At 41.7% G+C, this 16,748-nt stretch overlaps 1 protein-coding gene across 5 annotated transcripts in view; it reads right to left on the reverse strand.

Moving 5' to 3' along the window:
- GALC (galactosylceramidase) overlaps positions 1 to 16,748 on the reverse strand; it is an 89,657-nt gene that overhangs the window by 25,857 nt on the left and 47,052 nt on the right. For 4 of the 5 annotated variants that reach the window (XM_043556783.1, XM_043556787.1, XM_043556785.1 and 1 more), the window contains 4 exons: positions 15,769 to 15,949; positions 12,169 to 12,332; positions 10,460 to 10,536; positions 2,652 to 4,558 (listed from right to left, as the gene is read on the reverse strand). In XM_043556783.1, coding sequence (XP_043412718.1) covers positions 4,412 to 4,558; positions 10,460 to 10,536; positions 12,169 to 12,332; positions 15,769 to 15,949 — 569 coding nt within the window. In that variant the 3' untranslated portion in view covers positions 2,652 to 4,411. Of the gene's footprint in view, positions 1 to 2,651; positions 4,559 to 10,459; positions 10,537 to 12,168; positions 12,333 to 15,768; positions 15,950 to 16,748 lie in introns of those variants that run through there. The other variant, XM_043556784.1, reaches the window with a different exon arrangement.

Genomic DNA, 16,748 nt, shown 5'->3' on the forward strand with positions numbered 1-16,748 from the left:
ATTAGACAATTATACGAAACGGACAAATTCCTTGAAAGACGCAAATGGCCAAAACTAACACAAGAAATGTAGAAATTGGAACAGCCCAGCTTCTGTTAAGGCTTCTCAGTCCCCAATCCCTCTTCTTGACCTACTTTGTGAGACTGCAGCTGGGCCCTGGAAACATGTCTCTCTTGTTGGGTAGCAGAGACGTGCTGGAGGAGGAGCTTGCCGTCCTGTCCCAGGGTGTTTTCCTTCCTTGCACCTGTGGTGTGTGGCCACTGGGAGCATTTGACACACTGTGACTCACCCCTTCCAGGAGGGCTGGGATGAGCAGTGGTATTCACCCTCCAGTGATGTTCCCCAACACCCCCCGTGGTTTCCCAGAAGTTTCACCAGCACCACAAAGGGGTAACTTTCTAGGGAGTTTCGGGGGCAGCCCAGGAGGCAGCTGGTCTATGTTCCTCACACACCCCACAGGGTGGTTTCCTGCCTGTCAGCCCAGGATTCAGCATCTCAGCAAACTTCTATGCCATCCACAGCCACACCATCTCTACTAGACCAAGTCTCAGCTTTGCAAGGAAGCCCTCGTCCAAATTTGCCCCTTCCTTGGGTACTCTGCCCTTGCCGATAAGTGGCCGGTCTCTATACCCGCTATTTCTGTAACCTTTGGAATTCTCATTACCCCTTAGTAGTTAATCCCATTACCAGTTAATAACTTTGTTTTTTCTGGTGTGGCTTCTGTCCTGGACTGTGACTGATACCAGTGATAGAGTCTAAGATAGAAGAACCTCACAGAGTGTTTCAGAAGATAAAAGAGGTAAGGAAGGGACACTTCCCAAATGATTTTATGAGGTTGTTACCAAAACCAGACAAAAACAGAAAAACAAACAGACAAACAAAAAAAACTGGACCGACATTCTGCATAAATGTAGACATAAAAACCTTTAACCAAATATTGGCAAATCAAATTCACTAATATATAAACGAAGAAATAAACCCCACTTGTCATATGTCAGGAACACAAAGTTGCTTTAATGTTTGAAAATCAAGCAAAATGATGTACTACCTTAATAGAAGAAAGGAGAAAAATCATTTAATCACTTAATGGTGAGACATTTTCCCCCTTAAGATCATGAAAAGGCAAGAATGTCTGCTCTTCCCACTTTTTCTCTATGTTGTTCTGAAGTCCCAACCAGTGCAATAAGGCAGAAATAAAGCAGACATATTGCAAGAGAAGAAATCCTATCTGTTTCACGGATGACACTGTGTAGGTAGAAAATCCTAAAGAATTTACAAAAAAAAAAAAAAAAAGCTAGTAGAATGAGTAATTTAGCAGTGTGGTTGGATTGCAGGTCAACAGAAGAAAAGCAAGTGTATTCTGAAAAATGTGTATTGTAGAAATGTATTGTGATGCACACAACAAACAACTGAGAAATGAAATAAAAAGTATCATTCACAACAGCATCAAAAAATCACGAAATAATAAATTTAATAAAATACGTGCAAAACCTGTACCCTACAGAAAACTACAGAAATGGCTCAAATTATGGAAAGCCTAAAAATGTGGAGATGGAACATGTTCATGGATTGAAGGGCCAATATTACAAAGATATCCATTCTCTCCAAATTGATCTGTAATTTTAATGTAATCCCAAATAAAAATCGTGGAAGCTCTTTGCAGAAACGTACAAGGCGAGTCTAAAATATATATGGAAACTTCGCGTTTACCTGGATTAGACAAAACAATTTTGAAGAAGTTGGGAGGATTTAAACAGAGTTCCACACTGACTCTCAAGCTACTGTAATGAAGACAGTGTGGCATTTGCCTAAGGACAGCTATGCAGATCAATACAACAGAATGGAGAATTTATTTCTGGAGGTACACAGTGATAGGCAATTGATTTTTCACAAAGGATAGTGTTTTCAACAAATGACATTGGAAAAACTGAATATCCATACAGGAAAAAAAAATGAATGTCAAACCTCACACCTCTCAGCATATGCCAAAAAAAAATGCAAAATGGATCACAGACTGAATATAGAAACTAACTTATACAAGAAAAAAAGGGTAAGATCCTTATGAATTTAGAATAGACAAAGATTTCTTAGGATGCAAAAAAAAAAAAAACCCACAAACAAGCAAAAAAAAAACAACCAAACAAACAACGGAAAAATAAAACCACCTACCATAAAGGAAAAAAATAAATAAACTGCACTTCCAAATCAAAATTTTGCATTCTTGAAATGTACATACTTGGAGAAAACAATTTATAAAACATATATCTGAGTTTTCAAATTGCATCTGAAATATATAAAGAGCTCTTAATAAGACAGGAAACCTAATTTTTAAAATGAGCAAAAGGTACACAGACATTTCACAAAAGAAAATACATGAGTGACACAGAAGTCCGTGAAAAGATGCTCAACGTCTCATGCACTGCCACACACCCACACACCTGAAATCAGGCGGAGTAGCAACATGAAGCTTTGGCAAGAGAGTGAAGCAACTGCAACTCTCAAACACGCTGCTGGGAGTGTAAAATCATACAGTCATTGTGGGAAACAGCTTAGCAGCTTCATAGAAAGTTATACAGACACTCCCCTAAAGATCCGGCAATTTCACTCTTTGGTATTTATTAAGAAATGAAAACACACGTCCACACAGAGACTCGTACACAAATGTTCGTGACAGGTTTATTTGCAACACCAGAAAGTGGGAGAAGGGGATGACAAACGGCCGCAGAACCATACAATGGAATATTCTTTGACATAAGGAGCAAACCGTTGATATAAAAAGCAACACAGACAAATCTCAAGGCATTCTGCTGAATGAAAGAAACCATTCAGCAAGGACTACATAGTGGATGATGCCCCTTTTATAACGTTTTCGAACAAGGAAAATGTATCAGCATCAATAGAAGTCAGATCGATGGTTGCCTGAGACGGGTGCGGGTGAGAGGAAATTACGATAGGTGCACATGAGAACTTTCTGGGGGTAACAGAAATGTTCCACATCTTAGTTGGGGTGTTGGTTTTGTGGGTATTTCCACCTACCAAGGCTCACTGAACTGTACACTTAAAATGAGAACATTTTATCGTATGTGAATTCTGCCACAATAAAGTTAACTTAAAAACATACGTAGAGACCGGAATGGAAATCACTTAAGACTTGGTTTTAATTTAAAATTTTTCTCCGTAACCTGATTTATTCTAATATTTACCTTCTTGTCTTATTATAATAGAAATACACAACTTTGTTAATTTCACCTATGTTGAACTATTACAAATTCCAAAATTGCAGAATTAGTCCAGTGAAGCTCTGAACTTTCATTATAAAGAATTCCAGAATTTACTTTATCGACATGAATGATGTGAGTTGTTTCTAGGATGTCTATTAATGCTTAGATATCAATTACACTGCGTGAGAAATATGCTCCCCATACTTAAATACAAACACATTTGTACTTTAATGAAATAAATGCATCGAATCACACAATATTAGAGAATGATCCAATTCTATGTACCAGCAGAAGCTTAGTGTTCCCCTTCTTCCAAGAGCAAAGACAAAATAATTCGTTAGCTGTTTTAGTCTGTCATCAGTGACACACAAGACAGATCACGAAAGGCACAATGAGATAAGACACAAGAAAACTGCTACATCTTGAGAGCCACGTGCAGCACTGGCTAGGCGGGATTCTCTTCTTCCTTCCAGCCACCTGGGAAGATGTTCTCAGAGAGTTTTATGGGTTACACGACTAAAAGCTGGATCTAAAAGACTTAAAAACTGCAGATAACCCAATTAATATGCTCATATTTATTACTGCAGAAGTAGCTTTAGAGGTAGTTTATTAATGAGGCATTTTTCAAATCATCCACTCATCTATAATTCAAAAGCATCATTGTAAAAAGGAAAAGAAAAAATACTCTTTATAGAGTGTAAGATTAACATGTTGAAGTGGTTTTCAAAAAGCAGCACTTCCAGTGTTCTTCAGCTCCCTCTGGGGTGGCATTACCTCCAGACGAGGCCCTCAGCTCAGTCAGACACACAGTCCACCTCTGTGAAGATCAAGTCACTGCCCTCTGCACGAGCCCTTGCACACAAGATGAAGAAAGCGAGCTCAGCATTAAAGCCAAGGCTTCAAGGTGTGAACCACCCAAACCACCCCTAACAACAGGACCCCTGTACAGCTTGAACTTTAGGGGCCATATCGGGTAATGTTACAGATTCACGTGTTTCCCCTCGGCATTAGTTTTAAAAATATCTTCCAGAAGATCAAGCAAAAATATATTTCTCTCCCCATTTACTCTTCACTATTTTTAGTCTCTGAGAGGCTCATGTATTGATCCATCAAGGCAAGAATTGGCTCTGAACCAAAACCAAAAAGAAAGAAAGAAAATCCAAGGAGTGTTCTACGGTGCTCTGTGAATATTAGCTTGTGGCTTCCACATGAAAGTTGTCAAACTGTGCAAATTCAAAAGAGTGAGTTCCAATCGCGGCCCAGCCATTCTTCGGGAAACTCACAGGGATATTCTTCCAGACAGACTTGCCATTCAATGTGCCAGAGGAGAAACGGCCCTGGAGGAAAGACAAATGTACCCCTTGAAGACGTATGAAAATGATCCTCTGAGGTCTGTTTCTTAATACGTGTGGCCAATCTATTCCGTGGAGCGAACATCCTTCTCACTTAAGACCATGGCAAAACACAATTCCACAAGTTTGAGCGCAAGTTTGAAACACAGAAAAAATTCTCTGAGGAAATTCTTATCTACTTATGTAAATAGTTTCCGAAGCACAAGGAATAAATGCCTTGATATTTCCCTGTCCCCCACCAAAATGCTCTAAACCAACAGAAATGTAAAACTTTTCCTAACATTGTAAAGTTTTAAACAAAAGCCCACTGAAAGAAAGAAACATTTGTAATTTGCAAGTACGTGCATGCTCACGTGTTGTGGCTAACAGCCACCAGCTTTTCAGACGTGACTCCCGGAGCCAAAGCTTCCGTTTACCTAAATCCGTTTTGTTCCATGTACAAATTATCACCTCAAAGTCATATGGAGAGCCCACCCTCAAGTTACAAAACTAGGAACCGTCAGTTAAACTGATGTTGGGGTGGGAGGGTCGGGGGTAAGAAGGGAGACGTCCAGAGAAATGAATGACTTACTGGTCACCGACACAGAAAGACAAAAATAACTCCCTCAGATAGTGGCCATTCCTACCTAGCCAAGTGCCTGGCACACAGGGGAAAATAAATGCCAGCTCTTGTCATCATTATTATAGCACGTTTACGAGCGTATCAACTGCAGCTGAACATTTAAAAGTAGCTAATTTCAAAGGGTGAAGAGCTAACGATCCAAAGCACTGGGCTACGGATCAAAAGAAAACCTGTTTTTAGGTCACAGAATTGCAGTTCAATGGGTGTTCGTTTCGCCCTTTCATGTTACGGAGGGAGATACTGAGACGTGAGATTAAAAGTCAAAATCAGATTCACCAGCAGAGCTACAACTTGAATCATAGCTGCCCAACTCCACATTCAGGGCCGCACATATTCCCACCAGCACACGCATGCACAGCCACACGCGTGCACAGCTGCCCGCAGCTCTCAAAGTGCTCACTGAACACCTTCCGCCACTCGGCCAACAGGGGGTATTAACACTGAGCCAATACGTATGCGCTACTGAGCCATAGCGCGCAAGCATACATCACCTCCTCCTCCCCACCCCTGCCCTCTGGCCACTGGGCTGCTCCACACACGAGGCCTGTCACCAGCAGGGTCCCTCCCACGAGGCCTGTCACCAGCAGGGTCCCTCACACGAGGCAGGGTCCTCTGCTCAAGGTGCTCTTCCCATCGGGCAGGGCTCAGCTCAAAGCACACCAGCTCCGAGAGCGCTTCCCCTGCCTCTCTACCTAGACACTCTGGACAGTGGAGCTCGTTCACCTCACTGTCCCGTTTTGTCTTCACCATGTGACTGGCTGATTTGGGTTTTTTTACCGTCTCAGAACCAGAGGCAGCCATCTATGGCCCATAAGCCAGCCACCTGTTTCTATAAATAAAATGTTATCGGAACAAAGCCACACGCGTCCATTTATCTACTGTCCGTGGCTGCTGTCTCACTACAAAAGCAGAGTTGAGTAAAGTTGCACAGACTACATGGCCCACGAAGCCTAAAATATTTACTGTCTGGCCCCTTACAAAGGGTTTGCCAACCCCTGCCCTAGAGAATACAGGCTCCAGGAGAGCAGGAACTGTGTGTGTCTTCATTACTGCTGCATCCCTTACCACCTAGAAAAGGACACATAACAGGTGTTTCATAGAAATGTGTGGAATGAAAGAATAAGACACATTTAACCCCAAACAACCTTACAGAAGTTATGTCCCTTTTACAGACCAGGAAATAGAAGCTCAAAGAAATGAAATAACTTTCGGGGAGTCAGGATGCATCAGCAAGGAAATATGAATGCTGCTCTGCTTGGTTCAAACATGCCTACTGCTAAGAATATTCACTCGAGTCACGAAGTGCTTACCATGTAGCAAGTACCGTACCAAACGCTCATATATATGATCTCATTTGATCTTCGTAAGAAGGATATGATATTATGGATATTCCTGATATTATGGACGGGAAAACAAAAGCTGAGCAACATAAAACACTTGCAGGTAGAACATAGTAAGGCTTCAGTCTATCGCTCTAACCACCTCCTCAGTAGTGCTGAGAAGCAGTGAAAGTGGGCCAAGGACAAAATGATATAAAATCCTCCTAAACACTGGTCTCGGTGATGGTAAAAGGAGGAAAACGAACACTGAAGCTGGCCTCACAGTGCTTTCAGTCTGATACACAGCCTGTGGGCTAGTTTCAAACCAGATCTGTTACCGGTAAAGCTGTCGTCGTCTGTGATTATGGATCTACAGTGGGGAGAGAAACACGATAGGAAGAGGCAAGCTGAGGGACAACTGGTTATTTTAACTGGAAAACCATGACCTTCATAATTTCACTAATGCCAGTACCCGGCATGTAGGTGACCAATGAAAGACTTAAGTAAAAAAATATAAAAATCCTCCTATTAGCTGTAATTTGGAAAATGGACCATCGAACAAGATGTTGTTTTGCTTTGCCTTTTATTCATGCAAAAAACTATTTGCCAAGTGCTATTAAAGGACTGGGAATTTAGGATGAACAAGAAAGGCAAGGCCCCCGTTCCATGGAGCTTACGCTCTAGCGGGAGACATACCCACCAACTCACACAATAAAGAAAAGCTAAGCGGTACAAGGCGTGTGAAGAACTCAACCAGGAGACGGGGGCTTGACCAGACTGCAGAGTGGGAGGAGGCCTCGAAGTGCCCAGAGTTGAAACTCGAGAGGGAAGCCGGATGCTCCCGGCCGACGGAACAAGAGACGGTGGGGCTGGGGGTGGCGCAGGTGTTACATCTGCAAAATCCCCGCCTGTTCCAGTGGCGAGACCGGAGCTAATTTCTAGAAGTTACAAATCACTTTTTATTAAAGAGATACCAGAAGATACACTTCGAACAGTTCAGAGTGACTGTATCAGAGGCACAGGACAACGCATGGGGTGAGGAGGAAGGAACAAGCAGGGGCCCAGAAGGCACCTGTTTCCAACAAGCCCTGCTGATTTTCTTACCCCTGTCTACAAAGCACCTGAGAAAAATTAAGGACATTTATTTTTTAAATCCCTTTCATGGTTTCAAAAAATTCAAAACATTGCTAAAAATAAGCCTAACAAGAAGTATGCAAGAACCACTAAATAAAACTGGAGGACACAGTGGCAAATGCAGCCTGTTCTTGTCCTCATGGTCTTGTGGGGGGCAAACACATCATTCTAAAAAAAAGTTGGCTTTGCCCAAATTGATGTATAAATTTTCAACGTAATACTGGCTGCATTTTTCATGGAATCGAAAAGATGTTTTAAAAGTTCACATACAAGAAATAAATATACTTTTTTTGTTTTAATTTACAAAGCATAATTTGGAAAAAGAAATCATGAGGGACTTGCCCTCGGGGGCATCCATTCACTCACTCGCCAGAATTCACCAGGCTCTTGCTCTGATGGCAGACGTGCCAGGAATGCCGGAGAGCCAGCAGTGTTTGGTGAAAGAGGCCTGTCACTGAAGGAGCCATTTTCTAGTGAAGGGAGGAGGCAAGGGCAAAAACCATCAGCAGAATCTGTGTGATGTCAGGAGGTAAGAAAAATAAACTGGCGGGGGGGGGGGGGGGGGGGAGGGACACAAAAGGAGGTGGATGCTATTTTATATAAGGTGGTCAGGAAAGAACCTGAAGGAAGTAAAGGGGTAAACTGTGTAATCAAGTGTTTTATTTATTTATTTTTTAATGTTTATTTATTTTTGAGAGAGACAGAGAAAGAATGTGAGTGGGTTAGGGGCAGAGAGAGAGGGAGACACAGAAGCAGAAGCAGGCTCCAGGCTGTCAGCACAGAGCCCGACGCGGGACTCGAACTCACGAGCCGTGAGATCATGACCTGAACCACAGTCGGACGCTCCACCGACTGAGCCACCCAGGCGCCCCTGTAATCAAGTGTTTTAAAGAGTGATACTGGATAAGACAAAGCACTATAAAGAACAAAGTACAGAAAGAAGCCTATGCACATGTGATGATTTGTTACATCAAAGAGTTAGCCTTCAAATCATAGACAAAAGGACGGTCTGTGGTAATAAATGATGATGGCTATCCATTTGTTTAAAGAAATTATATTGGGATCTTCCCCTTATGATTCACAAATAAATTCCAGATGTATTAAAGACTCCAACAGGAAAAAAAAATCCTCAACTTTGTTTAGTTTAGAGGAAAAGAAATGTTCCTAACCATGAGAAAGGTGCGGGCTTTCTTAAATAAAACATAAAAGCACTGAAAAAGAAGTGAAATACTTGACAGCACCAAAATTTAAAACTTCTATGTGTGAAACATACCATTAGAAATTAAAACACACAAGACACAAAAAATATTTGTAACATAAGTAACAGAAAATGGATGATTACTCAAAATAGGGGCACCCGGGTGGCTCAGTCGGTTGAGCGTCCAACTCCGGTTCAGGTCATGATCTCACGGTTTGTGAGTTCGAGCCCCGCGTCGGGCTCTGTGATGACAGCTCAGGGCCTGGAACCTGTTTCGGATTCTGTGTCTCCCTCTCTCTCTGCCCCTCCCCCACTTGTGCTCTGTCTCTCTCTGCCTCTCAAAAATAAAATAAATGTAAAAAAAAAAAAAACCTAAAAAAAAAAAAGAAAATGGGTGGCTACTCAAAATATATCATAAATTCATACGGATCCATCGGAAAAAGAAAACACAGTAAGAAAATGAGGAAAGAATGTGAATGGGTAACTTCAGAGAAGAGAAAAAATATATATACAAATAGCCAATAAACATAGTAAGACGTGCAACCTCCCTAATTATCCGGGAAATATAAATCACGTCAATTAGTTTGAAAAAAATCTTTAAAAATAGGTAATATAACTGCTATAAAAGTGGATACAGCTTGGCTAGCAATAGGGCAGTATCTGTCAAGATTGTAAATATAATTCCATTTCTAAACATCTGCCTGAACAAACACCAGCACGTGTGCACCCCAGGAGGCATGTAGAAGACCCCTCCCCTCTACCTGCAAGGAAAGCCAGCCCATCCTGCCTCCATTCACCAGAAGAGGAAAGAATGGGGAACAAAGTTGTGCCATCGAGTGTGGCAGAGTTAAATAAACTATGCCACACACAAACCAGATGTTCAAAGCCTACTGTTACTGCCTGGAAAATGTTACTGTATCATTTTTTGGTGGCTGGGCAAGAAATGAGAACAATTTCAAAAAGTTATCTGAATTCCGTATTTTACTGCTTGATGTAACCTAAGTAAAATTATGACAGAATTATAATGGCAGAGAGCAGTAGTATATTACACAGAAGAATTTTCTACACATCCCTTGAATGCATGTCCATCAAGAACTCATGATCACTCAGCAATTTTGACAAGTATTTTTAGACATTCTTATCCTACGATTTATCTGGTACCTTCCATGACAAAAAAATACTCATGGAAACCAACTTCTAAAAAATTGTACTTTTCTCTAAAAACCAAATTAGTCTCAACCACCGAAAATAAATTTATGTGATTTTGCTTATATCTATAAGCTCCAATTATAATCTTGGTTCAGGCCAACTTGGAAAAAAATAAATCAATTATTGACTATTTACCAACTACTCCTGAGTTGAAAAAAAAAGAAAACCAAAATTTAAAAAAATCGTGGGGTGATAAAGTCAAGAGTTGATGGTTCTCACACAGGTTTACCCTGAACTGACATATACTATCACCCTAGAGTCTGCTGGTATCCCAGCAGATTCTCTGCCTATTTCCATCACTGCATTTATCACACTTTCCCCCCTCTCATTTGATGACAGAAAATGCTAGAAAAGCACAAGAAAAGAATATTTTACCTCCAGGTATTCTGATCAGGAATACTTACCTTAATAATTAATGTGAGCGTATACCATCTTTTCGCTGTAACGTCAACATGTCCTAAAGCATATATGATCCATCCAGCTGCAACACACAAAGATTATCCTAATTGATATATTTTTAAAGTCTAAATCACAGAATCACATAGCTCAGTGGGGATTCTCAGGAGGCATGTGTATGCAGTAAAGTAAGCCTTAACAAAGATCCACATTTCCAGATCTACTACTGATTTAAAACAAAACATCCTTCATTCAGGCATGCATTCTACAAGCACGTACTGGGAGCCTACTCTGAGACAGACATATATCATATGTGAGCTCACGGAAGAACCAGTGAAATAAATTTACAAACCATCCCCAGTATAATGTGTTGGCTTCTACAGTTCAGGCGTAGGTTTATACTTGATTGGACTGGATATAAAGAAAAAAGAGTGGTAGTCAAAGGTCACCATAAGATTTCCAGCTAGTGTAACTGCTTACATAGAGCGTGAACTGAGAATTAGAGAGAGAAAACAGTTAATCTGGGGATATATTCTATCTGAACGGCTGAGAGAAAGTGGATGAGATGTTGAGTGGGCAGTTTAAAACCCAAGAACAGGGGGGACTAAAGACACAGATTTAAATCATTAGTTCTAATTCTACCACCAACTCATTTTGAGACTTTGGGAAAATCGATTAACCTCCCTGGTTTGGACTGGTTTCTGGTTTGGAAAATCAGTGAGGAATGTTCTAGATGGGTCATGCTATGATTCTGCAATTCCTACTCTGGTGTCCTTATTACCCACTCTTTCTTCATTACTTGTGGAGCCCTTTCCACCTAGCAAGAGGCAAAGAGTAACAAACTATAGGAGAGAAGATTTTTTTCACTAATGCAGGACAAAGTCAAGAGAATGAGAATCCAGAAGAGGCAGCACCAATACAGTCTGTTTCCACAGAGCAGGGGGCACCAACACCACAGTGAATTAGACAGAATTCAACATGGACACACTCTAAGCACCTCTCCTGAATAAGATGCTATTCTACATAAGACAAGGGCTGTTAAGATGAATGAAAAGTGTCAAATTATTAACTACATTGGGAAACGGGCTATCTCCATTTTTAAAAAATGTTTATTTATTTTTGAGAGAGAGAGAGAAGGAGAGAACATGAGTGGGGGAGGAACAGAGAGAGAGAGAGAGAGAGAGAGAGAGAGAGAGAGAAAGAATCTCAAGCAGGCTCCCCAGTATCAGGGTAGAGTCCGATACAGGGCTCGAACTCACAAACCTTAAGATCATGACTTGAGCGGAAATCAAGAGTCAGACTCTTTACCTACTGAGCCACCCAAGCGCCCTCAGGGTATCTCCATTTTAAGCAGACCAACCCCTCTCCTTCTACTTCCCTAAGCATACCAGCACATTCTTATAGTCTTGCTTTTTACTTACGGTGTTTCTTGAGCATTCTCTCCCCACTATGTCCACATCACCCCAGGCTATGCAAATCCTATCCTGACCGCCTAGCTCAGCTCCACCTGAAAGAGCTCTACACAACCTTCTTTTCCACAGCCGCCTCTCTCATTAACTCTATGATTTTGAATCATTTGGTGTTGGATCAAATGTGCTGAATCTCTTCCCAAATAGATGTCCAAGCACCTAGAGATGAAGCTCTCTCATCACACAGTAAGAAGCTCACAGCATATTTCAGAGTAAGTCATGTGCTACATACAGAAGAAGTCACTTACCTAGGTCACCTGTAACTTTGTAGGTTCCATTTGCAAAAATCCAGAAGAAAACTCCTCTAGCGCTTCTAATCAAGATACCACCTTTATTTACTCTTCCCGCAATGAACACGCCTCCCTTCTCAGGAGTCTCTATGTAAACATCACACCTCACAGTCAGGTTGGACCTGCAGAGTGAAACTGTTCATTAGCACTTTTTATTATGCCACTCCAGGTAAGACACAAATGTGTCATTTCACAGCCACATGCCTCCAAACTTCTAATTGAGGTGAATATGTGACTTGCTAAATCTGTGTTTGTGGCAGGGATGGGCTTCAAGAATCTTCATTGGTGGGGAAAAAAAAAAAAAAGAATCTTCATTGATAACAGTTTTAAGTTTTATGTGACTAAAGTTAAGCCATTTCGTTGCCTCTTTCAATGAGTTACTGGAAAATAGTATTTACGGTTTTTAAGTCTCTTAAGAACACATTTCTTGGGGTGCCTGGGCGGCTCAGTCTGTTGAGCATCCAACTCTTTCAGATCAACTCATGATCTCACAGTTCATGTGTTCGAGCCCCGCATCAGGTTCTATACCCACAGCATGGAGCCTGCTTGGGATTCTCTCTCTCTCCCTCTCTCTTTGCCCTCTCGCTCTCTCTCTCTCTCTCAAAATAAGTGAATAAACTTAAAAAAAAAAAAAAAGAACACATTTCTGATCTATGATAAAACAACTTCTCAACCTAACAATATAATGTTAAAAGAAGCCTTTTTTTCCCCCATAGGAATGCATAAAAGGTCTGTTTCCATACAATTCTGGAAAAAAAACTTACTAAATTTCCATCTGCTAAGAGAAGCAGTGAAGACAAAAGCTTGGAGCCCCTAGGAAAACATACTTTGGAGCTAATATTTACCTTTAACTCGAGCAAGACTTAAAAACCCCAGAAGAAAGATCGAAAGGTATTTCTCTGCAAAGACAGAGGCAACTCTCCTGACACTACAGCAGGGGTTTTCAAATTTGAGCAGCACTGAAATTGCCTGGAGGGCTTGTGAAAGTCAGTCTGTCAGCCCCAGCCCACAGCTTCTGACTCAGGTGGGTTGCGCTGGGCTCTTGAATCTGCATGTCTAGCAAATTCCCAGGTGATGCCGGTGCCACTGGTTCAGGAATCCTACTCTGAGAGCCATTTTCCCCTACAGAGCATCCCTGTCCCTATAGGGACAGTAAAACCCTGGCCCGGCATCGCTGATCAACAGGGGCACATCAAAGGAGAGGAAATTCAGCCAATCAGCTACTACAGCTTTAACAGTGAGCTCTGCTCCAGGCTTCTTTTATAAACCCTACTAGATGCCTTCTGCAATGATACAACCACCCCAAGCCAAAATGATCTCTGAAAATAATTTACCTCCTACTCAAACTTGAACTGCGAACAGGAAAGTAAGCATGCACAAAGCCAAGTAATAAGGCAAGCAATTTACCTAAAAGAAAACTAAGAATGTCAAGAAATGTATTTTGGAAGCGGGGAAAGTTAGATCTAGAATTATGTGGCTTTCACACTTCTCAGATTTTTATCAGTGAATTTTGCACAATAAAATTTTACTCTGTAATGAAAAATATAAAGGAAGTAGCTACAACAGGCACACAACAATCAGGAAAATCCACGTTGAATCGTCTAACCAAAGCTGGGCTACTTTACAGAAAAGTCCAATGCAAAGTTAACAGAAGCACAGTCTCTCTTGTACATCCTCCCCAGCAGAGGGAGCTGGTCTCTCTACAGACTGTCACCAGCAGGAAACTACTAAGGATCAGAAGTGCTCCATACATCCCCTACCTCTGTTCTGACTCATCAGAAGTGTGAATGTGTTACAGCACCACAAACTTACTCTATTTAGAGTCAGGGCGGGAGAAGATCTAACCTCCTTTGTTTACATCACATTCCAGAATAGAGATTCCCCAGGCAGAACTTGCCCGCAATTTTACAGCGAATGAAGGAGAATAAAAGCGTGGTCTGGTCTTCCACAGCCACAACCTCTTGGTCGTGCTAAGGGCACAAAAACCAGCCTGTGCATTAAGCAAACTTAACCAAAGGGATGCAAAGCTGGGATGTGTGCAGTGAGAGGTCATTTTGTGGACCGTCCGCAGGTCCCAACCAAAGCTCACTAATACGATGAAAGTCTTGAGTAGCCTCAGGAAAGCCTACCCTCCATAGTCAAATTACTGGGCTGGGGCTCAACTAAACCTAAGTATGAGAGGGGAAGTCCCACCACAAATACGGTCCTGAAGAAATGATGGCTGTGCACACACTGAGAGCCGAGTTTCTAAAACAGCACTATAGGTAAACCACACTCATCCCCCGCTCGTCTTAGGAAGAAGACAACGATTAAAACGAAGCAGTGAGGTGTAGTCCAAAGAGATGAGCTATGGCACCAGACAGTCCTGGCCTCTCACCCTAGTTCTAGAACTTACAGGTATAGGATCTCAGGCAAATGTTACCCGGAAGTCTTGGTTTCTTGATCTGTAAGGTGGGGAGGATGATAACTCTGCCACAGGTAGTTGTGGGAAGTATGACCCAGTTTTCCTTCCCTCCTTTCCCCATGTTAGAGGGAGTCACAGCCAGAAAAAAAGAAATGAGCATGGGACTTGTGGGGAATCTCTGAATAGACCTGGCTACTTTGAATCCAGGAGGAAATACTGAGAAAGAGTACATAATAAATAGGATGAGCCCAAATGTGAAAGGGTCTTGGAAGTCAGACACAGACGATGAGATCTGATTCGGTAGCTGAAGAGAGTCACTGCAGATTCCTGAGCAGGGAATCACACAATGAAAGCAGGGCTAAGAACGATGAAAACGATGCCTCTCGACAGGCATCACTGCTCTCTCCTGGTTCTTTCTCTCTCAGACCCTGTGGCTCTTTCCCTCTCTCCCCACTTTCCCCCTCCACCTCTCCCCACCTCCCTACCCACTGCAGCAGGAAAGAGGAGTACTGCCATCTCAATACATAAAATCTTCAAAGTTATGAATACTCTCGGTTACTCTTTGGATGGTGCTCTATCTCATCTCTCTACTATAATTAAGGAGTCTCTCGATATTTCTAGAGTCCCAGCCAGAAGTAAGAGTTTCGGTTCAGAGACAGCCAATCCTCCGTAGTACTCTAGGGCAGGCAAGGGGGAATGACAGTAAAGGCCGATCTGCTTCTCACTATTGCCATCTACCGTCACCTGGTAAACAGATTTTCCACGAAGGCTAAAACAGTGTAAGTCTAGAATGGATCCAGCAGGTGGCAACCCCAGATCAACAAATGAACTCTCCAGCAAATCCACAAAAACCCCACAAATCACAATGTCTACTTATAAATAAATCTTCAATTATAACTGGGTCCAAAAGGCCGCAATTTTTATACTAAAATCAATCTGTTCCAGAAAACAATCACTATTAAATTGAGCAAATCTGAGGGAAGGACACTGAGGCATCATAACCGTGGCTTGTGGTCATGATATTCAGCAATTATCACACACTTATTAGATTCTTATACAAGGAAGACCGTTGAAAAGTCTTCACTTCAGAACATATTCGACAACATGAGAGGTTATTTCAGCCAGGTCTACATACGCACACCAATTTTACATACCATTTGTAATCTCCTATAACACTGATAGTGTTGTATGCATCAGCGGCCCAGGTAATGGGCCGCTGATTGAGAACTTGGCGCAGCGTGAAGCGATGCTCTCCAGGGTCTTCGATATTCGTAAAGTATTCAAAGACACCAGTCTGATCTGCAAAATTCGGAGCTTCACTAAAAAACGGGTAATCTGTTCAGAACACAATAAATTCTCTGTTTAGTACAAAGTCTTCACAGAATCTCTGCTGATACTTCAGCACATTTTAAAACACTTTTGAAAAGTCCTAAATAAGTAAATGACACTAATAACAAGTGGAAGTTTAGGTTTAGGTTAATAGAGATTGATTTCTTTTTTATTTGAGAGACAGAGAGAGAAGAGTACAAACAGGAGAGAGGGGGCAGAGAGAGGGAGAGAGAGAGAATCCTAAGCAGGCTCCACACTCAGCACAGAGCCCGATGCCAGCCTTGATCCCACAACCCTGGGATCAGGACCTGAGCCAAATCAAGATTCAGACGCTTAACCGACTGATCCACGCAGGCGCCTCTCAAGCTCCCTCATTTCTAAGTGGGCATGAGGACAAGAGAATTAAATGAAAGAATGTATGTGAAGTGTGTACATAAACCAGCATCTGGCAACGGCTCAATAAGAGATGGTTTTGTTACTTCTAGCATCTGTCAAACAAGTTTCTAACCCCCAGGTCACAGTCATCAGCTGGGAGATTAGAAAAGGCTCACCATATCAACTACAGAATTTACAAATTACAAATTGTCTTCTATTTCTAAAATGAGGCAAAAACAGTTGGGCCCACACTATCAATCTGTTCTTGGTTTTATTAAATTACAGTCTTACAATGCTGAAGGCTATAGAAGAGCAACTCTGGTCATCATCTTACAGCTATTTCACACTTCATGCTTTTCTAAATGCTTCCATATTCATCATTTGAGAAATTAAGAACCATATGAAGTAGTGCTACAGCCTGACTTACAGT

The sequence above is a fragment of the Prionailurus bengalensis genome, chromosome B3 (assembly GCF_016509475.1).
Source record: "Prionailurus bengalensis isolate Pbe53 chromosome B3, Fcat_Pben_1.1_paternal_pri, whole genome shotgun sequence".
Taxonomy (NCBI): Eukaryota; Metazoa; Chordata; class Mammalia; order Carnivora; family Felidae; genus Prionailurus; species Prionailurus bengalensis.